General features: G+C 37.7%; 1 protein-coding gene across 1 annotated transcript in view; it reads left to right on the forward strand.

Moving 5' to 3' along the window:
- Positions 1 to 25486, forward strand: part of IL17RD (interleukin 17 receptor D) — a 59172-nt gene extending 33686 nt beyond the window's left edge. The window contains exons 2-13 of the mRNA XM_072420899.1: positions 4642 to 4699; positions 5320 to 5439; positions 8270 to 8388; positions 9638 to 9758; positions 12397 to 12441; positions 12804 to 12955; positions 15038 to 15103; positions 15869 to 15923; positions 16037 to 16147; positions 16869 to 17053; positions 18006 to 18939; positions 20409 to 25486. Of these exons, the coding sequence (XP_072277000.1) occupies positions 4642 to 4699; positions 5320 to 5439; positions 8270 to 8388; positions 9638 to 9758; positions 12397 to 12441; positions 12804 to 12955; positions 15038 to 15103; positions 15869 to 15923; positions 16037 to 16147; positions 16869 to 17053; positions 18006 to 18939; positions 20409 to 20515 (2073 nt within the window). The 3' untranslated portion in view covers positions 20516 to 25486. The remainder of the gene's footprint in view (positions 1 to 4641; positions 4700 to 5319; positions 5440 to 8269; positions 8389 to 9637; positions 9759 to 12396; positions 12442 to 12803; positions 12956 to 15037; positions 15104 to 15868; positions 15924 to 16036; positions 16148 to 16868; positions 17054 to 18005; positions 18940 to 20408) is intronic.
- Positions 25487 to 27169: the final 1683 nt, after the last annotated feature.

Here is a 27169-nt window from a genome sequence, read left to right on the forward strand (position 1 = left end):
TAAAAAGTGGAATTTTGGAATTGGGTATAATTTCTTACAGTTTTGGTAGTTGGGCATTTAATGTGTCTGAGTTACTGGCAGCTACAAAAATTTTCAAAGTGAGGACACCTGATACCTACAATCAGCACCAGAAAAAAAAAGTCAGAGGCACTATTCAGGTTTCTTTCTTTTAAATAGCAGTTTTCATATTCTACTGGAATGTGCCAATACCATCCAAAACTTGGGATATATTGGGAAATTTTGGAACCTCTCAGTGTCCCCATTGGGAAGGTTTCTCACTATTTCTTTTCCATTTAACAGAACAGGTGACAATCAAAACAGAAATTACCAAATCTCCACCAAGGAACACTTGGGATTTTTTGCTGAGACTATCACCATTGAAGAATCTTCATTTCTTGTCCAGGTGGACAAGCAGTTGAGCTATAAGTAAGCTTGATCTGCTGTTTGTATCTTATATGATCTAATAGAGGGTGATGTAACTCCTGTCTCTCTACAACCAGGTACAGCGATGTGTGGCCGGATAATATTCTAGTTCCTTTGTAGTCATATGATAGCTCAGCTACTGAAAGAAACATTCTCTCAGGGTGAATTAGTCTGTAGGAAATCTGTCAGTTTAGGGATTCTATAGCCCATAACACAGAAGTTCATTCATAAGTGATATTCTAGAACGGCACACACAATTTACTATTGAACTTTTCTTCTTACTACATTTTTCTACTGAATTGCTGTTTCATATTAGGAACCAGGCAACTATAAATATAAAACTTTGTTCTGTTGGTCATTATTATTTTTATTATTATTAAACAGGATTTATATAGCACCAACATATTACGCAGTGCTGTACATTAAATAGGGGTTGCAAATGACAGACGAATACAAACAGTGACACAGGAGGAGAGAACCCTGCCCCGAAGGGCTTACAATATAGGAGGTCATATACAGAATAATAATAATAAACATTTGTTTTCTATAATACCCAACTTAAAAGAATCACTTAGTCCAAGTTTGTGTTGAAACAGACTGAATGGGCAGCATGGTGGCTCAGTGGTTAGCACTCTTGCCTTTGCAGTGCTATGTCCCAGGTTCGAATCTCGCCCAGAGTACCCTGCGTGGGTTTCCTCCGGGTACTCTGGTTTCCTCCCACATCCCAAAATCATGCATTTGGCTTCCCCTCAAAATTGACCTTAGACTGTATTAATGACATATGACTATGGTAGGGACATTAGATTGTGAGCTCCTTTGTGACATGACTATTGACTTCGTACAGCGCTGCGTAATATGATGGCGCTTTATAAATACTGTGTAATATTATAATGTTCAGCCTGTTCTGTTTAAGTGAAAACTTTGCTGCAGGAACATTTCTCATTTAGTCCCATCAACTTGCGAAAGATATCTCACTCCAAGCTATTTTGGGCAGGGTCCTCTCATCCTCCTGGGTCATTGTTTGTATATGTTTGTCATTTGCAACCCTATGTTTTGTACAACGCTGTGTAATATGTTGTTTTGGTAATTCCATGGCTAACATTCGAATATATTTAGACATAAAACCACGGTCCTTGGACTTGTAGCTGATTCCGTAGTTGGACAGGTTCATACAAACTTTGCTTCATCAATGCTAATGAAATTGTTTGAGTTGAAGCTACAAACAGAACAGTATCAGAAAAACATTAAACCACTTTTATTCCAAAGAAACCAAGCTAGTGCACCTCCAATCAATGGACTGCCTAATTTCGTGTAATTGCAATACAAAACAAGTCACTAATACCTAGTCAACAATACCGATTTCTCATAACCACATCAGGTCACCATAAACCATTTGCCGTATACGTATGCTACGTCGATGTGTCTTGCATCTTGAGATCTTGTACTATTGATGGCTTGTATTGAAATTTATTTTTTTTAACTAAGGAAGATCCCCTAATTGGAAGAGCCCCATGCAAAGGCTTGAGGCTACCTTGTATGATGATGAGTGTCTGAGATGTGCAAATGAAATATCTTAGCATCCCACCATATATCTGGAGTTTGGGGGGGTCTTATGATATCTTACAACGTTGAGTGCTGCTGTTCCTGCAGAAAAAGTGCCCTGCATATTGCATAGAATATTTACAATAATGTAAGATGACAAATCTGTTCTAAAAAAAGATTGTATGATGGAAAATCACTGAAAAATCCCAGATCAGCAGATGGATTTGCCCAGTGTTGTGTTCTAAAATTATGTAAATATTTCTGTAGGTCTCAAGTTTTCCAAACGTTTTCTGGGAAGGTCGACAGGGGAATAACTGTATTTGTTCTGGAAAATCAGATAAAGTACATTTCCCTGTAATCTTTATATTGGAGTGAATTAACTGTGTGGTTGTGATGTAGTATAAGCCTTGTAGTGGAAAGTCTGGCTCCACTTCCACTCTTATCACCATCCACAGTGACCTGTATAAGCAAACAATGCCCAGTTTCTTTTCTTACATCATTTAAAACATGCGTAATGCTTGGGCTCCAAGAGATCGTACGTTCAATAGTCGTCCTGCTCACCTTGGAGGTTTAGGTTTGTATTTATCATGATTTTTTTTTTAAATAGAGAGATTGAAGGGATGTTTGGTGTGACCTCACGACTGCATCTCATCATTTACGTTAACGAGTTACAGTAACGAGTTAGACTTTAAAGCATACCAGATATGGGGACCACCATTGCTGACCTCCTTTTGAGGATGCCTATGCTGGGATATCATGCTGACCCTCCAATATTAAACAGGATATATATAGCGCCAACATATTACGCAGTGCTGTACATTAAACAGGGGTTGCAAATGACAGATACAGACAGTGACACAGGAGGAGAGGCGCCTGCCCTGAAGAGCTTACAATCTAGGAAGTGTGGGAAGTAACACACAATATGAAGGAGGGAGCTTTCTAAGCTACTGGTCCATACTTCGGAAAACCTAAAACTCATAATGATTCAAGCTTAATGGCCCTGATTTATTAAAGCTCTCCAAGGCTGGAGAAGATACTTTCACCAGTGAAGCTAGGGGATCAAGCAAACTCGGAATGGATTTCTTCAATGTCATTTGGTATGTGCTAGCAAATGCTTTGAATCCTGGACCATATCCATCCCAGGTTTTTTTGGCTCACCCAGCTTCACTGGTGAAAGTGTATTCTCTCCAGCCTTGGAGAGCTTTAATAAATCAGGGCCAATGTCTCAATATACTGAGATCAAAGATTTTTACAGGCAGCCAATCAACTATGATTTGCAGAACGAGAAGTTGACAATATAGAAGGTTTCCCACTATAGGTCCATACTTTTGTTAATATATGGTGAGGGCTGTATATAGCATTGTCAGTGTATACAAGCATGTGAATGCAAATTCAATATTACTAACAATGAAGCAGCAATTCTAATTCTTTTAATGGCAATAAAACTGCTGGTTCAGGGGCTGTGCTGACACCAATACAGCCTGGGCAGCTGTGCTCAGATCTCCATAAACACAGACACTCTAGGCTGTTGTATGCTTGTTAATTAGAGAGGAAGTTCCTGTTATTTAGTTAAACAGATGGTTGCACACTTAGTTTGCCCCAGGCAACTAATCTTTTATGAGTCTGCTAAATAAAGGTAGCAGTATAGACCATTGTTAAACATACCTTTCAAAATATAAGGTTTGCAAAATACAGAGACTCATCTTTTGCTTTTTATAACTTTAAATTGTCGTTGGATGATTATTGCATGACTTTGGTGCAGTTGTGCAATAGTCGTTCTATTTACGAACATTTGACTACATCAGGATACTGGCATCTCTTCCTATGGAGGTCTGGTAAATTGGAAAGCAGAAAATGTTTCTTTTGCTGTTGTGTAATCCAAAGTTCTGTTTAGGCGTCAAGAGTCCTGACCATCTTGGCCATGTGAAGACTTGCAGCTTCCAAATGGGAAAAGTTCTTCTTTGAGTCCATATTTATCAGCCCCTATTTCCATCACAACGGAGTCTGTCTTCCTTTGCTCCTTAATGGACATGAATAGATGCATTTACTGTATAAAGCACTATATAATTTTAACTGGAAATGGTTTAGGTGTTTGTAAAGGCTTATAGAAAGGAAATGTGTATTTTGCTTGTGGCACTCCATCAATTGCCCCAATTCTATGATGGGCGTCAGAGTGGGAGGGTGACAAGCATGTTTTTAGTGCAAACTTCTGTCGGCAGTTGCCCATTTAGGAAATGTGTGGTGTAAAAGAATTACTGGGGAAAGAATTATTTAGTTTAAAGCTCCTAAAGCCAACTTCAACTTTTTTTTTCCAACTCTATTTAGCATGTGTCATGTAATATTGTGTCATGTGTGTGTGTGTGTGTGTGTGTGTGTGTGTATATATATGTGTGATTATGTGTGTGTGTGTGTGTATATATATATATATATATATATATATATATTGCTGTTTAATAGGCTACTTTGGGATTCTTCGTGTGTCAATTTATCAGACCATAACGACCAATATAAAAGAGCATGGCACCAGCCTGTTGTTCTCTGTTCATTGCTATTCTTTTCATTTCCTTGCCATATTAAATACTATATTTTTGAATATGATATTGTTGTGCAAATAAAAAGTAATAGTTAGTAAAACAATTTTTTTTTTACTAATCTTTCTTCCTTTTATTCCTCCAGGGGGTTTCTTTATTGAATAAAAACAATGGACAGCCCAATATCACTTTCCGATATGACAGTAAGTGTAACTTTCTTTTACAAACTATTGTGTTTATTGAATTTGAGAAGTGCCATGCAGTCCATAACTTGTTTCTCCAATATATACAAGACCAGAGAAAAAGAAATGATGGGTTGATTGCTAACAAAACTTTTCTAGAATATTCCTCCCTGGTGTTTTTTTAAAAAAAAGAAACAGTTTCTTTCAGTAGTTCGTAAATATATATGTACTGGGGCAGAATTTGGTGATGGCTCTAAATAGTTGGATTTCTCATAACTTTCTGACTCGGTGACAATGCAAACCATTATTGAAATTAAATCTTTTCTTGCTCTATTGAAAACTAAAAAAGTTTTTCATTGACTTATTTTAATTTTAACATATATTTGGCTTTATTTTTGATTTTTCCAATATTCAACCCATCCTTACCAGACAAGAAAAATATAGACCCAGCTGAACACACAGATGGATGAATGAATTTAGAGAGGTGGATGCATTGAACAGATGAATAGTTTCTTTTTACTTTTTTTCCAGCATCTGATTTATGATATTTTTGATTGCAGGATTGAGTTTATATTGCAGTACTATTACAGACTGGATATCTGATTGAAATGCAGTGTTAATAAACATTTCTCTTTCTCCAGACTGTACTATCAATTCTGGAGGGAAGCACCTTATAGCAGACATGCAGAACATAACCATCAGTCAATATGCTTGCAATGACCAGGTGGCTGTTACTGTAATGTGGACGGCTAGCCCTACCGGTAAGTAGAGAAGTCACCGTTATGTATGTTTTTTAATGTAAATTCAGAAAAAACACTGGAGATATATATTTCTAATATCCCTATTTAATGTACAGAGCTGCATACAATGTTGCCGCTAAATATATATTATATATATATATATAAATCCTGTTTATTAATATTATTAATAATAATAATAATAATAGTGAGTGTGTTTATAAATACTTTATTGCCGCTTTCTGCTCTTTCTTAGTTTTGCCAATTGTTTTGGCATAAGCAGATCATTGTAAAGGAAAGTCTGCTTTAAAGCAGAACTCGACCTAAAAGTAAAAAAAACTGTGTCGGACCATTCTTTATTCCAGAAAGGACAGGTGATATCTTTACAAATTTATATTCCCATTCAAATTAATTTACCTATACTTGCCATTCCTTGCTCCTTTGCTATTCCTGGCATCTTCAGCCGGTCCTCCTCTGGTTCAGAATTTTTGGTCATCTTGATTGGCCAACCCGGAATGACATACCTTGACGTAAGTGACGTAACACATGCATGGTAGGTAATTTATTCCCAGCAGCCTGCTATGCTGGCATCATACTCTGAGCTATACATGTGCAGCTTAGTGGGCATACAACAAAAGATTCTAAAATACAGGTAAGTTTGTTTTATTGTCGAACAGACATTGGGCCTGATTTATTAAAGCTTTCTAAGGCTGGAGAAAATACACTTTCATCAGTGAACCTGGGTGATCTAGCACACCTGGAATGGATCTGGTTCAGGATTGAAGACATTTGCTAAGAAATACTAAATTAATAAATCTATTCCAGGTTTGCTGGATCACCCAGCTTCACCAATAAAAGTTTATCCTCCCCAGCCTTGGAGAACTTTAATAAATTTAGGCTATTGCCTGTCCTTCCTGCAATAAAGAGCTGCCTGCACACATTTTCTGTAATAATTAGGTTCATCTCTATCTTAAGAACCAGAAAAGGAGTTTTTCCTGTTGTATGCTCCTCTCTGTGGTCACAAAGCTGAGCCACTAATAAATTATTAAATTATTAATATTAAGGTTCCAGGTATAAATAAAAAGTTCCATACTACAAAAAAAACTAAAACTCTGCAAGCTTTCTTATATTTTTCCTTTAAATTGTTTTCATATTGGTCCACAGTCACCACATTTACATGAAATTCCAGTTGTAACCAAATACGAGACCCTTAATTTGCACGCCGTGACACAAATAGCAGACATTGGTAATATTCGCCTTTTATTAAAACATAAGATTTTTTTTTTTTACATTATTGTTTTAAATTCCACCAATGGGGACATCATGTTACACACATGTGTTTCCTAACCCTGTAGTATATGTAGTTTCCTTTTATTGTTTGAAATTATAAGCTCTGGTGGCCACTAACAGGATCTGTAAAATGTTTATGAAATATTGAGGTCCGGGGAAGGAAAAGTCATTTAATATTTTTGTTTCATTGGTTTGTGAATTTTCAGAGTGAATTGCGGTTTCTGCATTACATGAATTATTACCCATTGTCATATTTGAAGTGTTCCTTATGCATTTGTAAAATAATCAGCCTTCTTGCTATTAAGCTTCTTGCTTAATATGGAAGTTGTGCAGAGAGACTACATAAGCAGTGCTGCTGAAACGCATCAATAGAAAACAAAAAGCAAAGAATAGGAATTTAATTTAAAAAAAGCTGTATTTATGATATACAGATAGCAAACTAAACATTGCCCATTTACATTATAATTTAAGGAATTATGACATAAAAGCCTAACAAATAAAAAAAAAATCATTACATCATTTAAAAATGTCATAAATGGGATGGATTCCCTTTTCTCAACACATTCAGCTTCTGAAGTCCTGGGTGTTTTATTTTAATTGTAAGAAGGATAATTAGGAGGGAATAATTAGGTAAATAATAATTTATTATTATTAGGATAAACATAATTAGGCCACAAGAGGGCAATGTTGTAAAAAGAGCCAAATAGGTCTCTATTGGGCTTTATGAGCACCCTACCTGACAACTATGCCCTCTAGTGGTGACTGAATTAAGTACCTCTATAGGGCAAAACAGCACACAGAATGCTAGTAGTAAATAGACTACTATATGGAGAACCAGTACGAATGACTTAGTTTTGTTATGTTGCGAATTTTGGAGATAAATTGCTGTGCAGTACTGCAGCTACAAAGGTCAGTAATTTTTATAATAGATATTGATGGCATTTTAGGAATTTATAAATACTTTCCTGTGTACACGTTCACTTTAAGGGGCAACCATTTGTTTATTCTTCAAGTTATCAGTAAATACCATTGCCAGTGGTTGTAAAATGCATCATTATGTGTAGTAAATTCTGTGGCTTTTCCACTGTTGCAGAACTACATGTCCCAGCCTGCTTTGGCAGCCAGAAACATGCTGCGGGATAGGATCGGGTCTTGGCTTTCAAGGTCTGCCTAGTAAAACAAATAGGTCTTTTCTTCTGTCAGCAACGAAGAGCCAAACTCGAATTGTTGACTTTCCTCCAAAACACACAGCGCAATCTTTACCTTGCGAGCACAATTCTGCGTATAGCTCAGCCCATAGCAATGTATGCCCGTGTCATTGTTCATTGTGCAAGGAGCAGGGGGGAACCTATTGCAACCTACAAGACAAAAATGATGAAATGGGCAAACCTTTGCCAAGATCTTGCATTGTCTTCATTTAGCTCAAGGACAGTAAACAGTCACAGTGCTTTCTTTGTGGTTTTTGATAGCGGCTGCAGACCTAACAACTTTATAACACTACTTTAATAAGAATACCAGAGACTCTTAGCTTTTTTTTTCTCAATGTGTGTGTTGTATTTTCCAGGCATCGAGTATCTGAAAGGTTTTCGCATTATTCTGGAGGAACTGAAATCCGAGGGGCGGATGTGTCAGCAGATGGTGCTCAAGGACCCCAAGCAGCTGAATTCCAGCTTTAAAAAAGTTGTACGTGCTGTAAAACTAGTTTAGTTTTTTTTTGTTGTAATAAATTGTCTTTTTATAGCTTTATGTTTTTTAGGAGTACACTAATGAAACATAAATGTACCATATTATTTACCAAAAAGACATGAGCAGGTCAGTACTATTAAAAGCCCGATTTAAGTCTTGCTTTTGATAGTTGTTAATCACTCATATTGTAAAAAAAGTAAAGTATATAAAACATAAAATATATTTTATGTGTTTGTGAATAAAACTGTATAAAGCCACCCTGTTGCCAGAAGCTCACTTGAGAGCCAGACTGCTTCTTTCGTCAGTTTGGGTCCCCAATGACATACACCATGCATGGTATACAAATCAACAAAGTTCCATTTTCCTGAGCATCAGTGTTGATTGGAGCACTGTGCAGTGGGGCAGATGTTGGCTATAAATCCGGCAGCTGTGCTCTTTGTTAGCCGCCTAAATCCAGTAAACCTGGAATGAACCTAGTCCAGAAATGTTTGACATTTATTAGCAAGTAATTTTTAAAAAATCTATTCTAGGATTGCTGGATCCCCCAGGTTCTCCAATGATATTCTATTCTTAAAGCAGAACTAAACTCTAAATTAAAAAAAAAACACACACCATTAATCCTGCTATCCGGAGATTTCTCAGTTTAGTTCCCACGTCATCCTGGTATCCGTCTTCAGTCCGGTGCAGAGGAAGTGCTGGACTTTAACATCTTCTCTCCTCTTCTTATGGGTTTTTCTTCCTGCATCTCCCGATCTTGCACTGCACAGGCACAAGATCGGGTGATGTAGATTGGGAAAAAAGATTGTCAATCTTATTGTGCATGCGTGCGATCAGCAATTTTTTTCCCATTGATGAAAGGGCTTAGTGCAGAAGGAGCAGCCTAGAGCCTCCTGGGATGCATGACGTAGGTTTCCTCGACCCTTTTATGAAAAGTATAAATTTTGAGTTTAAGTCCGCTTTACTAAACAGTATTTATATAGCGCCGACATATTACACAGTGCTGTACATTTATCTTCTCCAATCTTGGAGAGCCTTAATAAATCTGGCCCACGGGGTCAGGAAGTAACAAGACAGAAATAAAAACTTTTGGACTTTTAGCCATACCTACACAATCCAAAAAAAGAAAACTATGGATACATTTTAATGCACAAGCCATATCATATGACTTTTCGAGATTGATTCCTTTCTTTGCTTTTTTTAATTAAATTATTTGAACCTTCTACCTTTTTTTTCCTAACATTTTCAGGTTATGGAGACCCAGCCATTTGTGAACCTGAAGTTTGAGACTGATTATTTTGTGAAAATTGTCCCTTTTCCGTCAGTAAAAAACGAAAGCAACTATCACCCATTTTTCTTCAGAACACGCAGTAAGTGATATTAATAATAATGAGAATCTGGGCATACATGTACACAGATGATTTATTTGTATCCATGAGTCCTAAATGGATAATGTATGATAGTATTTCATTTCTGTGTAAATTAAAAAATGTTCTATATTCAGAATAACATTTAATGACTGGTGCATTCATTGTATTGTTTCATTGATTAGCTTCATACAGAACACAAAATGTATTTCCATTTATGAGGGCTTTGTATGTGTTTCTTTATTATTATGGTCATCAAAAAAACAAAAATACACATTCATTGTTAGAAATAGATTTTTTTTTTTTTTTTTTGCTGATGTTGGGCTTGCATTTCTCTATCTGTAACAAATGTTGCAAAAAGCTTGTTGTGTACAGAGATTAATAGAGCAATGTAGAAATCTCAATGCAGAAGTGGATAGGTGAGAACAGTAATGCATCCTTTATTATACAGGCCACATTGACAAAATACACACATCAGATGATTGAAAATCTAGGGTGTGTGAAGGGTCCCTGACGCCTCTCATCAATCTGACTTGGTGAATGACTACACTGCTTTTCAATGGAGGAGAGCACAGCGGGGTGCCACTCACTCATCCTGATCCCTTCTCTCTCCATAGAACAGAACAGTAATGTGTGTACAGTACGTAGAAAGGTAGGTATATTTGTGGGACTTTAAAGGCAGTTCAGTACATATCACAAGATGGGCTCAATTATAAAAAAAAAACAATCTTTTATTAAACACAAAAAAACAGTGAATGGAATTCCACAAAAACGCGTTTCGCAGAATTAATCTGCTTCATCAGGGATTATACAATCCCTGATGAAGCGGATAAATTCTGTGAAACGCGTCGGATAATCAGAAGCTATTACAACATCTCAATGTTATACACAATTGTTTGGTGCTATGTACTGAGCATTTTTATGGAATTCCATTCACAGTTTTTATGACTTGTGTTTAATAAAAGATTGCTTTTTTTTATATTTGAGCCCATTTTGTGATAAGTACTGACCTGCCTTTAAAGTCCCAAAATATACCTACCTTTCTATGTACTCAAGAATTTAGGGATGTTGGCAGTATATATCTATTGGTTTGAGTTCAGACAACTCATTAGCTATATTTATTGTGTGTACAGTGCTTGCTTGTTCTTTCGTCAATTATAACAATCTGTACGGGGAGACAGCTAGGTCTAAAAGGGACCTTCTTTGGCTGTGCCTTCTCTTTAGTTATCCCATAGTGCCTAGGCAATCCTTTGTCATGTCCGAAATATTTATTTGTAAAACAAAGATTACTATCTTTTGTGCAGTGTGGTGAGGTATGTGAACACATTTGCAAATTGGCAGATATAACAAAATTTAGATTTTAGTTTAGTTGTTTGTGCAGCATTCCACTTTGTTGCATTCCCCAGTGCATACCTAGCCTTGTAAATCTTAACTTGCTTGGGTGAGACAAGTTCCAGTGTAAATGTCCTCATAGTTTCAGAACGGCTTAAAGGCCGACTTTTATTTATATGCTGTAAAGCCGCACTCCCATCTTCGGCTGTTTCAAGATTCATCAACGTAAACAGCTGTAAATTAAATCACATGTATTTGTGTTAGACGGATCTGTTGATGGAGCTCTGGAAATAAGTCAGGAGGAGTGCTGGAGGGGCTGAATACAGTAGTCCAAAAGCCACAACACATATGACAACTGAGTGAATCCCAGACCGCCTGAAGCGTGGGTCTGCTCGGGGACTTGCCAGAGTTCTTCATCCTGGCTGCATTCCAATCCGATAGCTGATGTTTTCCGCAAGAAGGCAGAAATGTTTGCCAGGTTCCTTTGCTCTGATCTTCTCATCTTAAGAACCTATTGTTTCATATTTCCCAACCAAAACCCCCAAAACTCAATAGGTATTTTATTCACATTCACATGTGCAGCATTCATTACACAGGGCGTCATTCATTGTCACCAATGTTTCCATTTTAGGGCAAGGATACGCTTATAAATCTGCATTGTGACCACACATAGGGAAATCCTTGGCTATATCCTAAGATCTTAAAGCTGAGCTCCAAGCAGAAAGTTAAATATATAGGGGTCTATTTATAAATGTTTACACCCAAGATTCACCCACTTTTTTCCAAAAAAAAAAATACACACATTGAATTTAATGTTAAAAGGACATACGTTATGAGTAAAAGTTTGGTGAATATCTGCCTAGAGTTCGGTTTTTCTAGAAGTATGTCATCAAAAGTCAGCAGTTCCTGAAAATGGTAGAAGCTTGATACACAACAGGAGCTCAGACTTCATATGCTGCATGCTTGTTCTGTGCTAACGTCACAGGGGTCAGCACAGCAACCAGGCAACTTGCATTTTCAGAAGGCAGCCAGTCACTGTATTTTTCCTATGACAGGTTTCTTACCCTGCATCGTGTCTGTTTCTTTATATAATCCCAACTTCTGAACATTTGACTCATGACATCAGTCCTATATTTGGTGGGGTCGTCATTCACAATGTTGGGATGCAGCTAAAAAATTCTCTTGACGGTTGGATTTTCTGTATGAGCACACAACGTGAGCTTACAATGATAACCGTGCAGGCCATAAAAATATTGTAAAGTGTTATAAATTCAGTTACAGATATCTAACTGCTTATTTTATTTTCTAGCATGCGAGACATTGCTGCAGCCAGACAACTTAACCTGCAGGCCATGTAAGTAAACGTCATCAGCCAATACTGGACATACACCTATTGATTGTGGTATTGATTAGAGGGTAGAAATATTAATAATTCAGGACATTGCTAACATATTTATTTATTAGTGACGACATAAATCAGAACTGAAGTGTCATTTTTTTCCCATTTTTAATTTTTTCTGCTTTATAATTATGAATTGAGATCTTTTTAAATAATCATTTATGCAAAGCAATCAAAAGAGCAGGCAGGGCTCCCCCTTATGCTGATGGCAATACCTAAACTTTGAATATCTCTTATCTATTTTACAATCCCATCCAATATTCCCTCTGTATTGCACACAGATTTATAGATTTTTTATTTTCTCTTTTTCTATGCAGATTGGAAACCAAAGAATGTGAATGTCACGCAGCAAGGTGTCAATATGCAAGTGTCCTTTGATCACGCTCCTTATAACTTCGGGTTTAACGCCTACTATGTCAATTATAGAATGAAGCATGATTCTTCCTTTAAACAGAAAGTTTGCAGACAGGTGAGGCTTTATATCACCAGGCTTTTGGAAAAGCCATATGCACATTTTGGTTTAATATTTACTGTATTATGTATATTCTTGTCTGTGTTATGATTCCGCCAATAGGTGTACAACTTTACAGTGTCAATCATAATTATAGAACTTTTGAGGGGTATTTTGTTCACAACAGAATCAACTTACAAAACTGTAAGAATTTACATAATTAAATCAATTTTGATCATTTTTGCATGAAAATGTGTAAACTATCACAGGTGTATTTTTTTTCTTAATATTAAAATAAGTATTTAGTAAAGCAGAACCCTTGGTAACTTGCATAGATACAAAAGGTTTAAAAATACATGGTACTGCTATATCTGCCTAAAATGAATCTATATTTGTAGGATCAAAATCCTGTTCATTAGTCGTTGCTCATTTGGTTACAGAATACGGCAAAACCAGAATAAAGTTCATGCTGTGATTTCATCAGATCCATGGATGAAACTTCTAGTGAACTGAAGAAGTATGCTTTGTTTTTGACACTAAAGTGTCCTTTTCCCCACAACAAAGGCCGTATTTATTCTCCTCCCAACTTAGCTCTGAGACAGTTAAATGGACAGAGAGGAAATGGGTTGTAGTGAAGCGAAGTTCTAGGCTCTGAGCCCAGAATTTTCCTGCCAGAGTTATCATCACCGTCTTGTATGTGTTGGATCCTGACGCTATTTGCACAGTGAAATGCTCTAAGGCACTGCTAGGACAATTTCCAATCTGCGTCAGCAGCGTAGGAAGCTCGCAGGCCCACTTTTAGACGTCGGGAAAGGCAATAATGAAGAGCCTGGAATTCTTGGCTGGACTTGTCTATAGTCTTCTTTCCTCCAAGTTAAAAGCAGAGCACACAGCATGTGAATACGCTTATTGCCCGTAATAAAACTTCAGTGTTCTTTCTTACTCAGAGGATTCTGCAAGACAGAATTCTGGTTCAAAAAAAGAAAAAACATTCGATTTGGCCAGATCTGACAACATTAAAGTTTAAAGTTTTAAAAAAAATTCCTTTGGGGAAAGGGGGGTGACCCCACCTTGCAAGGGTTAAATGCTCATTTATTTATGTGAAATGAAAATAGCAATATAACTTACCTTAAGGCCCCGCTCTAGCAGGTCCCCCTGCACCCTCTTCCATAAGTCGCTCCAGGCTGTGATTGCAGGCACTGACATCTACTTTGCAGGTCTATTGTATTATAAATGGAGGATGCCAGTAGCCAACACACAACCTGGAGTCAGGTGGAAGAGGAGCTTTACCTGCTGCAGCTTGGAATGAGACCGCTCTTTACATTCCATAGACCTAAACTAGCATTTAACCCTTCCAGTGTTGGAGTAATGCACTTAGAAGGTCATTTATTGCCAGATCCTGGAGCTTGGCTTTAAATGGAAAGAATTTCCTCTTAACCCTGAGCAGTAATCCCGAGCGTGGCTCTGGATAAAGAAACCATGCTGTAGGCGGTAACCCCAAGCCACACTCTGGGTATGTAAAAACATTAAAGAAAAAAAAACACCCCTCCGGCGTCCTGCCCATCAGATCCCATCCTCGGGCCGCGTCCTCTTCCTCCGATCTTCCCCCTGGTGAGGGCACTGACGTTCCTGTCGGTGCATGTGAGGGAGCGCAGTGGGAAATTAAAATTTTTTATTATTGGATTCAATACAAAATAACTGTATTGAATCCAATACAAAGTAATCATAATTTATTTATATATATAATTTCATCATACAGGCTACTATACAGTTATATTACATGTTTTTTATTTTTATGCACCCTTTTTTTTATTATTAAATATTGGACATATTTTGGTGAGTTATGCCTAAAAATTTTAGGCCTACAATGTAAAATAAATGTCCATGTAAACAATGTACCGCTTTTGCCATAAAAATACCGACAGAATTAGACCGCCAGGGAGGTTAATAGATGGAAACTTCCACTAACTATTTAAATGACTTTCCTACCCTTTTGCTTTCTCCTGTTTTGTTTGATTGCTTTTTTTTTTGGCAGAATAGAATTTTTTAAAAAAAAAAGAAGAGGAAATGCACTTATTAATGGATGTGTTAATGTTTTAGGTTCAGAACTCCGATTATACAAACTGCCTGCTACAGAACGTCTCTCCTGGGGATTATGTCATTGAGGTAAAATGTCTTCTTTATTTCTATATTATCATGTTGTATTTTTATGGGATGTCCTGCTCTGATTAGGGGTTAGCACACTTTCTATTAACTTCACAAATTGATGTAGCAATAAAAATGTTATCATTGTGTTTCCCGAAAATCGCAATGATTTGCATTTGATCGGCAGTTGACCTTTTTCAGATTTGCTTAAGGGCTTGTTCAGATTGGTGTTTCAGAACCAGGCACTTAACTTCTTCCTGGCGCCTATTTTCACATCTTGGCACCGATCATAGGCATTCTTTTTGCTGCTGAGTAAATGAAAGAGTTCAGGTACAATTCTAACATGATGAGTGTTAAAAAAAGAGACATTTTAACTGCTCCTTTTTTTTTAAACCAGGGCTTTTAAGGTGGTTGAGAACTGGTTGACAGCTGTAAACTGCAATGGGAAAAGATACGGCCTAAACTATAGCAGGTTTTGCATTCCTATAGACTTGTATGGGAATGCCAGCCTGCTTGCAGCAAAGCAAAGTCCATTGACACAGGACCTTTCCATATTGATGGTGATAGGAGTGTCAGCATTTCTTTTTATTGCAAAGGCGCAGAGGAAATACATATTTCAGCAGAAAGGCTACTAACATGGGATTTGCCCCCCACAGAATATTCATAAATCTAATTTTTTATCTTTGCTCAGGTAGATTTTAGTGTAAAAACCCAAAAAATGTAAAATACAATGCATTTTTTTCTCTTCATTTACATTGAATAACATTTCCTTTATGTGTTCCCCAGCTTCTCGATGACACAAACACAACAAGACGCTCCATGCATTACTCACTAAAACCAGGTAAGTACTTGAAGGTTGTGGCAGCTGCTGGTTGAACGGATTATTATAACTAGTGTAGGAAAAGTAAGAATTTGTCCATAATACCTAATAGAATCAATTGTTCTTCTCCATAGTTCATTCTCCATGGGCTGGACCAATCCGTGCTATTGCCATTACTGTGCCTCTGGTCATCATTTCTGCTTTTGCAACACTGTTTACTGTAATGTGCCGGAAGAAGCAGCAGGGTAAGTTCTTTAAAATAAATAAGAATGTTTTCTTGGTAAGAATATGGCCAAAATAAGTAAGCTGTACAAGTTGTTTGTGCTAAATTCTAGCTATGATCTGCCTGAAATAAAATATTTAATCACACAACTAACCAGTGTACAACTAAATTCTCTCATATGTCAGACTAAAGTTCGAAATCTGCTCACTATATAATGCTACAGGTTTGTGAATTAGCCATGACAATACTGATAGGCCCTATACAATATATTTAATAATTGCAGGCATAGCCTACAATGATGGTGGCAACTCTACTCAGATTTCATGAGCAGTGCAGTATGGTTGCCACCCCAGAGGACCAGAGAAAAAAGATTTCATAGGCAAACAGGTGAACTTAAAAAACCCACCAAAGCCCTTTTTTAGAAGGCAATAGTTCTAATAATGTATTATTGAAATGCAAGCCGTGCACCTTTATTTTATCTGGGATCATCCTATTTCAGCCCCTGTACATAAAAGCATGTTGATAGAAAAAGACTGCAGACTAACAGAGAAAAGATTTCATTATTGAGCTTCTCCATTTAATATCAAATCACAGGCTGGGGAAGAAAAAACAAATATCCTACTCTTCCAGATAGGGCGGAACGGGTGGAAATACAAGTCCTGTAAAGCTTTCAGATAAGAATTTTATCTTTTTATTTAGTTGTATGCTTGGAGTATTAATTGTGTTGTGATTTCTTTCCATAGAAAACATCTATTCCCATCTTGATGAGGAGAGCTCCGAGTCCTCCACATATGCCGGAAGCCTACACGTTGAAAAACCACGTCCTCGGCCAAAAGTGTTTATTTGCTATTCCAACAAAGACTGCCAGAAGCACATCAGTGTCGTCCAATGTTTTGCCTATTTCCTGCAGGATTTCTGTGGATGTGAGGTGAGTGGCTGTTTCAAGTTTTATTACTTAGCAGTAAATGTATCTTACCTGTTTCAGGTACGAATAATCTTTGACCTATTCACTAATAGCAGTAGGTCAGTTCTGCAGAAGGTCTATACGTTCCCATTCTGCGTTTTTTAATGATTGGCCATTTCAATCAACCCAAAAACAAAAAGTTAATATATTCCAGATTGACACACTTTCTATCCCTGGGTGGCCATGCTCACTCCTCCACTGTATCAATAGGAACTACGGTTGTCACCCAGGCTAGGCTTCTGATAATAATCCTTACTTTTCAGCTCACAGGCCGTGCAAGTCAGCCAGCATTAGGTATTGTCACTTACTGTGGCAAATGAGAGCTGTATTATTATTATTGATAAACAGTATTTATATAGCACCAACATATTACGTAGTGCTGTACAATAATTAGGGCAGGAGTACCCTTCACCTGAACGGGCAAGGTGATCGTGCCTGTTTATGATTACAGCATAAAGAAACTGTGATTTCTAAACTTCTGAAAACACTAGCTGCCATTCTGTATCTGTTTTAAGCACTTTGAAAGAGGCAAAACAACCGGGGAGCAGGATAACTTCTAATCTTTGTGTTTGTTTTTGGTTAGTGTCTCACAAAATATTTCTATTGGATCAAAATGACAGCCAGATATCTAGTATTCTCCAGATACAGAGCAATGGCCAGTTATGAATGTCTTTTATTTCTTTTTTTCATGTGAGAGATGCAGAATTTATTCTAAAACCATGCAGGATATATTACATGAGCAGAGTTCCCTCTGCTGAATCAGCTTTGCTGCCAGCTGATGTTCCCCGTCCAGTAATTATTTGCAGATTCTTTCAAAATTATTTTAAATTACGTTTAAAGGTTCAGGGCAGAACAAAATTTTCCCATTTTTTTGCAGTATGTGTACTAATAGATCTTTTATTTTTGCCTTGTGCAGGTTTCTCTGGACCTCTGGGAAAACCTTAAAATTTGCAAAGAAGGTCAGAGAGAATGGCTGAAACAGAAGATGAAGGACTCCCATTACATCATCATCGTTTGTTCCAAAGGTCTGAAGTATTTCGTAGAAAAGAAAAAGAAGAAGAGCAAGGCGGCCAACCTTGAATCTGGGAAAGGAGAAATCTTTGTAAGTGCCATGTCCATGATCACAGAGAAGCTGGCCAAGGCTCAGGGGAGCTTGGATAGTTCGGACGATTTAAGTAAATTCATCACGGTTTACTTTGATTACTCCAGTGAGAACGACATTCCTGGGGTTCTTGATACAACCAAGAAATACAAACTCATGGATCACCTCCCCCAGCTTTACTACCACCTGTACTCCAAGGAGCTGAGCTTGCAGGACCCCGAGCAGTACCCAACTAACATCAGCAAGCGCAATTATTTCCGCAGCAAAGCCGGGCGCTCCCTGTATGTCGCTATTTGTAACATGCACCAGTACATCGATCAGGAACCAGATTGGTTTGAGAAGCAGCATGCTCCACCTCACTCTCCTACTCTGCATTGCCATGAACCAGTAATGGAGAAATTTGACTCTGGCTTAGTGTTAAACGATGTCACTGTGAAACAAGCGACAGAGCACGATGTTCCTGCACGAGCGGAAGTGATGACATCAGCAGACTGTCACTCACAAGTACAGAACAATGAGATTGGGGATGAGCAGGAAGAAGTGGGCACTCATGTTGAGTGCTGTGTTCTCCAGCCGGTGCTCCATTCTGTCAAGGTAGTCAATCATACGGACATGCCTCGGGACTCTGGGATATATGATTCTTCTGTTCCCTCTTCTGAGCTCTCATTGCCATTAATGGATGGATTACTGCCTGACCAGATAGAAACCTCTTCTATTGCAGAGAGTATTTCATCATCTTCAGGACTAGGTATGTCACAGTATAGATCCTTTTTATTTCAGAATGTCTTATAGTAGTTACCCCTAGATTAAAGCCAGTGTTATACAACAACTTCTGTTACAGGTCATCTGATCTCAATTACCCCTTCACATAAGGGCATTCAGTACTATTTATTTAGTGCCCCTCATTGGTTAAATAATCCATCAAAATAAAACACCCTTTTAGATAACTAAAACCAATTATTGAAGCAGAAGTATTAACAATGCACGTATAGTACTGGTTTAAAAATAGTGGGATATTTGTTTCATTGAATGAGCTGCTGCACTGATATTCCTAGCAGACAGAGCTGCATACTTCTCCTCTGCTAGACTAGTGGTCCCCAACCCCTGGGCATCGGACTGGTGCTGGTCTGAGGCTGGTGTGTTGGGGGCAGTGGCAATGGCGGCCTCCTTGCATAGCTCTGGAACTTGCGGCGGCTGGGAGGGCTCACCTCGCACTCCTTGCATGGGAGCTGCTGGGAGTGGCGGAGCGATTTATGTAGGGCTTGCACTTCTCTGCCATTCCCGGCATGCCAGCTTTCTTATGCTGCTCTGCTGTTCTCAGCTAGTGTGCTGGCGGAGCTGCTGGGGGTGGCAGAGTGTTGTAGGCTGCACATGTACCAGGCCGCTGCAAAATTTTGTGCTGTGTTGCCAGGCCCTGCTGTCAGAAAGATTGGGGACCACTGTGCTAGACTACAGAACAGCAGGGGAAATGAGGCAATAAACCTAGGTTTGGGAGGCTACCTTGTCCCCAGGCTGTCAGGTTTTGCCTTCACATCTTCCACCTTAAGACTAAATAGATATTTACTACTTCCCAGCTCTTGTCACTCAGCAGGTTGTGAACAGTAAAGCTACATACACATGTGCAATAAATCTTTCACGATCCTTTCCAATAACTAAGTACTGCACGATGCATGAACAAGGGCTGTACACACAGTACCGTTCTGCTCTATGGAAAGGGGAGGGGGAGATGACGGAGCGGCACCCTGCTGAGCGCTCTCCCCCTTCTCTTTCATTAGGATCACTTGTTGTCCATCGTCCGTGGATCCGCCAGGCCGGTCATTCAGACGACGGGCGCTGTACACACGCTAGATTCTCTTCCGATTTCGACCTTGAGCCGATTATCGGACGAGACCTATTCCAAGTGTGTACGTAGCCCAAGGCACTTGGCATAAATGAGTCTGCATGGGGTTATACTGTACTTGCTTGGTTCTCCATAGGATGTAACCATGTATTGGTTACAGAGATGTGCGAATTAGTCCACGTCCCCTACTGAGACACCAGAGAGATTTAAGCCACTGGGCTAAAGCATGCTGGCCTTCACCCTAAACATCAATGTGGGGGACGGTGGTTGGTTCTAAATTTGTACGATTTTATAAAGCATGCGCACATCGCTTTCTTCAAACTTACTTTTGCATACCTGTCTATGAAGGGCTCTCATTGATTTCTTTTTCCCTGCAGGAGAAGAAGAGCCAGCGATCCCCAAATCTGTTGTGTACAGTGTGTGCAAAGCAGATCTCCACTGCCACATTCACCCGGATGAGCTCCAAGCCATTGCACCTTTGTAGCTGGTTGGTTAACACATTCTTTGCCAAAGGACTGGCTAGCCCCGATGGCAGTGAAGGAGTTAATATGCATTGCCACTTTAGAAAAGGTTCTGTGAACTGTCACAACGTCCCAGCGGACCCTGAACTTACTTGAATATATGAAAGACAGAACAGGACCCCTTGTTACCATTGCCTGTCTGGGAAATGGGACTGGTAAAAGTGACGCATGTTGGGGGCTCATATTTGAAGTTTCCTGCAGGATACTGGGGGTGACTAATTAGATCCCATAGTGGGAAATAGATGACATGGTTATTGTTTTTTTTTCTTTTGTTTCTTTTTACTGTGGTTTTATTTGGGACAACAAATGTTATTTTCCTCCAGCAGAAAAACTAAAGCAGTGTTTCCTTTAAATGTGTCCCCACCACCAATCTTCTTGTTCTTTATTTGTTAAAGAGGAATAAAAAGTATTTTTGGTACTACCAGTCAGTCACAATGGTCATTATGAAACATAGAGCTAAATTAGGTGTACTGTATACTTATCCTTGTGCATCTTTTCATATTTGCAGCAGTCTCCAGTACCCACTGTTCATTCTTGGTACTAAATCTCTGGACATGGAAAGACTTCTGCTATAAGACGTCTGTAGATTGAGTTTATGTATACCTCATTATATTATGCTTTTACCAGTCAGAAACATAACCAAGTATAGGAACCCAGAAACGGTACTTATCTTTACCATATCTTTAGCTAGTCACAAGTTTGCTTTCTTCTTAAAATAACAATTCTAAAAAATAAGACATGATTTGATTGGCTGCTATGGATTGCACGGCTTTTACATGCTTGCCAAGCAGCATCTGAACAAACTCTGTTGCAGAGAGGAAGAATGCATCTGAGATTATTATACAATCTGTGTGCAGTAAACAAAAGTTAAGCTGTGTTCAGACTGGCATGAGGTTGTGGTGTGGTTACCATTTCCTCATGCCAATGCCTCTGCCTTGGGGGGGAGTTACACATAGAGAATGAATGGGGCCAGTGGTGAGTGGTATCTGACCCTAGCCTAACTGTGGAGGTCACTCCTATATGTGGCTTCTGCCTAAATCACATATTATGAAGAAGGGTTAATACTTAACTGTTTATATATTACGGTAGGTCCCTCTTTATGTTTTATGCAGCTATAGAGCCAATCCCTGTAGAATTTGGTTTAATAGCTTTGGGATAGTGAATGTCATTTTGTGGACATTTAACTAGATCAGGTTCCAAGGCTGCAAATTACAATCAATAAATGGTTATTCATATCTAATGTATTTTATTCTAGGTTCATTCTAATAATACCAAATATTGCACAGTGGAGATTTTTGGAAGGCATACATTGCTTGTAAACTTCTCTGAGCCTTGTCTACTTGTCCGTGACTTTCAATCCTTCTTAGACTTTAAAGAGTTGATCATTCAGGTTTCATCAAGTCTAAAGAGTAGTTTTAGCATACCGGAGACCTTTCAAGGGAACCGTTCAGATCCAGTTTGGAAATAATATGGACAGCTCAATGAGATTGCAAACAGTCACTTTGAACAAGCTGCTTGTAGGATTTAATGAGTTTCAAGTAGTGCGGAAGCATTTCAAAAGCCTGCTTGCTGCTTGTTTGAGTCACAGCTATCACTTCTTTCTTGATATACTGTAAAAACAAAAAAGGTACAGAAGGGTGAAGCAAATGCTTTATAAAGTTTTGCAGTACACACCACTTATTAGAACTTTTTTTCTTACATGTGAACAGAACTTTACATGTGACTGACTCTTCCTGAATTCTGTATTCACAGATTCACTTTGTAATGTGGACTGTATTATAAGCTGCAGTCTGTAAGCACCTTCAAAATCCCAGGATGGCATTATAAAGCCATTCCACTTGCAGATCAGAATAAATGTACAATCTTACCTTTCTTTTATGGTGCATACACAAGATGGGCATTATTAATGGTTCCAAGGTAATTGTTCCTACATTATTTTTGGATTATTTTGAGTTTTCAGGATGGCAGAATCCCAAACGTCAGATTATGTACAACCTTTGGTTGACTGGTTCAGAAGGCTGAGCCTTGTAGTTCCACAGTATGGCATAGACAAGATGGATTTCTATATCATGGATCATGTGGTATAGTAACTCTGGAGAATTAATCACTGGTAATCTTGTTTAAGAATAAAAATTTTTGGACTTTAATAAATACAGCAGGCGTATTATACATTTACATTTTTTAATCAAGACTACAGAATAATAAAATAATGCTAAACATTCCTAAACCCTGTTGTAGACAGTTCTCACTTTGTAGTGTGAATATATACATTTTTCCATTCAATTCCTAGACCCAGATTCAGTATTTTATCTGTTAGAAGATAGAGAATTTACTCTTATGACTGCTGTGCACTTCTGATATATGTCCACTAGGTGGCAGAATGCGTATTAGTTTTAATATGCATTGAAAGAAGCGATGCATAGGGATTCGAATGGCTGTGCTCGATCCCACAGCCAAAAATTTATACCGTGTTTCCCCGAAAATAAGACCTACCCCGAAAGTAAGACCTAGCACTATTTTGTAAACCTGCCCTAATATAAGACCTAGCCCGAAAATAAGACCTAGTGTGTTTTTGGGAGCCAAAAAAAATATAAGACAGTGTCTTATTTTCGGGGAAACACGGTAGGTACAGCCCTATGTGAATATTTGCAAAGTCTTTACAAATACCTTAAATATTAAAAGCCAACATATTCATTTTTAAGGGTAAAAGTGTGATAATTGTAAATATAATTTATAAATGATCTGTTTTGGAAACCGTATATATTATATACACTTACTAAAAAGTACTAAAGGAGAATAGCTTAGAATGAACAAGCTGTATTTTCACTGATCATAACTCACCCAATATCTGTCCTTTTTAAGTGATATGCTATCATGTAGGTTTCAGGGCTTTTTGCAGAGTCCTCCTTTTTGTTATGGTACTACATTGAATCATTGATAGCTGCAAGGCGAAAGAAACGTAGAGTGCTGCTTATCAATTTAAAGAAAAACGTGGTATAGTTTATTTTTGAATTAAACAATTTTTTGATCAAAAATGGTCTGGTAGTGATCATTTAAAAAAACTTAGTTCAATCTAAGTACCAATGCTGCCCTCTAGTGTTTATAATGATAACTGCACTCTGAAAAGGTGATTCATTTATTCTATAAAATGTTTTCAAAAAGTGATGGATACATTATTTTTTTCTACAGTCCCTTGAGTATATGCTTTTAGGTTTGTCCAGTCTGACGAAGTGTTCATAATGTGTAATACATACATGTAATAAATCCTAAATATTTGAGCAATATGCCAGCTTAACAACCATCAGGAGGAAAATCGTACATGGAGGGGTTTAAGGACTGCCATTGCTGCAATGTTAGTTGCCTTTCTCTGGGTTCCCCTAAACAGGGACTGCCATCGCTGATCCCTATAGGACAATGTTAGATGTTTGGCTGTCTGGATTGGGCAGATGCTAAAATTAGAAATAATCATGTGCAAACTTGTTCCTGGCCAGTGATTTGGGAAGCACTAAAGCCATCCAGATAACCAGTTCTTTATTAGAAGAAGAGATCAGTAATTTCCTGCTGCAGTTTTCCATTTTCTGCTTCATATTGCAGTAACATGTATTACAGTATGAGTTTTTACACATGATGCAATGGCTCTGTGCTGTGTATTTCAGTGCCATGCCATGTAAATGGTATCCCGCCAACGGCCAATGCTTTGCAATGCACCAGAGCACATATACCATGCATTATGCTGCGTTGTGATTGTCGGAAATAAAAGGTGTCCATTATTCTATCCATAATAGAGCTGCTTTAACACACTGCAATGTAGAAATTTAAAAAACCTTTAAAGTGAACCTGTGACCCAGATTATGCACACTAAAATATTAACATATTCGAACAAGCAGTAAAATCACTTTAAAACAAACCATCATTCACCTCTGTAGCTGTAAGCATCATGGAGAAATACATTTTTAGTTCACAACAGAGGCACATACATTTTGCTTTTTTTCCTAATAAATTATATTGCACTAGAATAATGGCAGCATGCAATGAAAACAAACATCTGATGTTTCTAAACTGTTAGAAGCATTTTGAAACCCTCTTTAGAGTCTTGGTTGTGATGTTTGGGAATGAATTGGTTTATATTACATGCAGCTAGAGAGGTCAGTGAAGACTTGTTTTAAAGATCTAGGACTTCTTGTTGGGAATGGTTTCATGGGCATAATCTGGGCATAGGGGCACATTATTGTAATGAATCTAAGCACATTTTTAGATGGGTAGCTAATTACCAAATTCTAACAATATTAAACTAAACCCCAAGTGCTTCCAAATTCCTAATTGAAGGTGTCTAGGAGGTGTATTTATGAAATGTTAGTCAGAGATTTAGACATTTTTTCTGTTTGGATGCATGTAAGCCGTAAAGCATTTAGTGACTGCTGTGCCTTTTTTATAACTAGCCACTAGGTGGCAGAATAGGCAATAATTTTAATGTGCACTGAATAGAGCGCTGCATGGGGCTTCAAATGCATTAAATGGAAAAACAGCTGAATGGATGGGAGCTCTAAGAGTACTAAATGCCACAAATGTCACTTTAATAACGATAATTTCCAAATTCCCATATCCTAGACCTAATACATTTTACACTTCATTACCTGTAACAGCCTGGATGTCTCCTGCTATTGTGGAACTACAAGTCTCTGCATACACGTCTATCACCTGCTAAGGCTATTGATTTGGCTCAGTGAGTGATGTTTGGCCATTTGTGATATGTTTATTTTTTCTTTTTTATTGATTGAGTTTTTGTAAATATTTTAGCTGTAACAGGCTGTAGCAAGTTCTAAAATGTACATTTATGTTATAAATTAGATTGTATCAGATATGTTATTATTAAAACAGTGTAATATGTCATGGTGTCTTTATACCTGTACAATAAAACACATTTTTTTCTTACATTTGTTTTTTGAGTTTTTTTTTACATTATGAACAATCATGTGACAAATACTAGAAAATAAAAAAAAAAAATAAAGGAAAAATGTATAAATTGAAAAGTAGTGGTTTGGCATGTCATGAATGGGCTGCCTAAAGTATTTAATGACAACACAATAATGCACATTTATTCACACATGGTAAAGCACTGCACAAAATGGGCCCGGAACAAGTCAACCTCTGACTATGAACAAGTTAATACGTGGCTCCCCTTTGCTGTTTGAATCCTCTTGAACATTAGCACTGTCAGTGTTTCTACAACATAAATTGGCTGCAGAAATGGCTGCATTTGTTCATCTTTATTAATAAAATCCTAGCAAATCTTCATCACCAATTTAAATGATGTTCAGCCATATTTTGGGAGGACAGCTTATAGGGACACTCTGCAACAAATACTCCATTTGAAAGCCTCTACCCATGTCTGGGGATTTCAATACTTATATATGTGCTTCAATGGAGGCAACAGAAAATTAGAGATATTTTTTCTCCCTGAAGAAGCGGGTTTATTGCGTGAAACATGTCGGGTTCAATTAAAATATCCAACTCGTACATTCTGAAGTTTTTGGTCCATTTTGACATCCAACCATTACACTAAGAAGCTATGTCTAAGTATGGATGTGTCTCAGATATTATCTGTTTATACTTTTAGCACCCTCTACTATTTTTGATCTACATTAAGGGTTGAATTGTTTTTATGAATTTTGTATCAATAGTTTAATATTACTTTTATTATTATTTGATGATCAGTACCACTGAAACTCCCTGATTTTTTTTTCAACCCCATGGTTTGGGTGTTTGAAGATTTTTGTCTATTTGTTATTTGTATATGGGGACTTATGTTCATAATATAAGTGAATATAAACAAGTATGCAAATTAGAAAAGTCAAAGTAAAGTCACTTATAAAATATGATATGATAAAAATATCAGTTATATGATTTATTTATGTATAATGAGTGGAACATAGGCAATGCTGAGATTCACTCAGTCCTTTTATGGCAGTGGGCATTTCTAAATAATGCAGTATGGCACTAATGTGATGGCATTATATGTATATACAATGTACTCTATATATTGGGGCTTCCCCCTCAATCTGTATTTGTGTGCTCCTAATATACATATTCAATATTCTTTCCCTTTTTTTGTGTGGCATTTTTATAATTTGGGCATGTACACAAAATGTATTGCTCACATTACTCCATTATACGCTTAATAGCCTTTATTCTAACTTTTTCACAAAATGTGAAAATTTCTACTTCTGCCAAAACATTGTACCATTATCTATGGGGTTCTTCCAAGAACATGGGCATTCCAAATCAGATCATTCTACCTCTTGTTGCCCGAGCTGTGCTGTTAGTTGGGTGATAAAAACCTCAGAGATGGAAACATACTACCCCTCTGTAACCATCCATCAGATGTAAATTGAGTAGCATAATGAAACCATTTCAGCCAATTGGGTTGAAGCAGCCAGAGCATTTAAATAATGGAAGTTGATTGGCTGCAGTTGTAGTGTCATAATGACTCCCCTGAGAAGGGTAGAGTAGCCCAGATGAGCAAATCAGATTGAAGTGGCCAAAATGGTTGGAAGGTGACTGTTGGTAATTGGATGGAGATAAATACAGTGTCATGTGCTTATCCCCAACCAATCACC

This window comes from Pyxicephalus adspersus, chromosome 8, assembly GCF_032062135.1.
Source record: "Pyxicephalus adspersus chromosome 8, UCB_Pads_2.0, whole genome shotgun sequence".
NCBI lineage: Eukaryota > Metazoa > Chordata > Amphibia > Anura > Pyxicephalidae > Pyxicephalus > Pyxicephalus adspersus.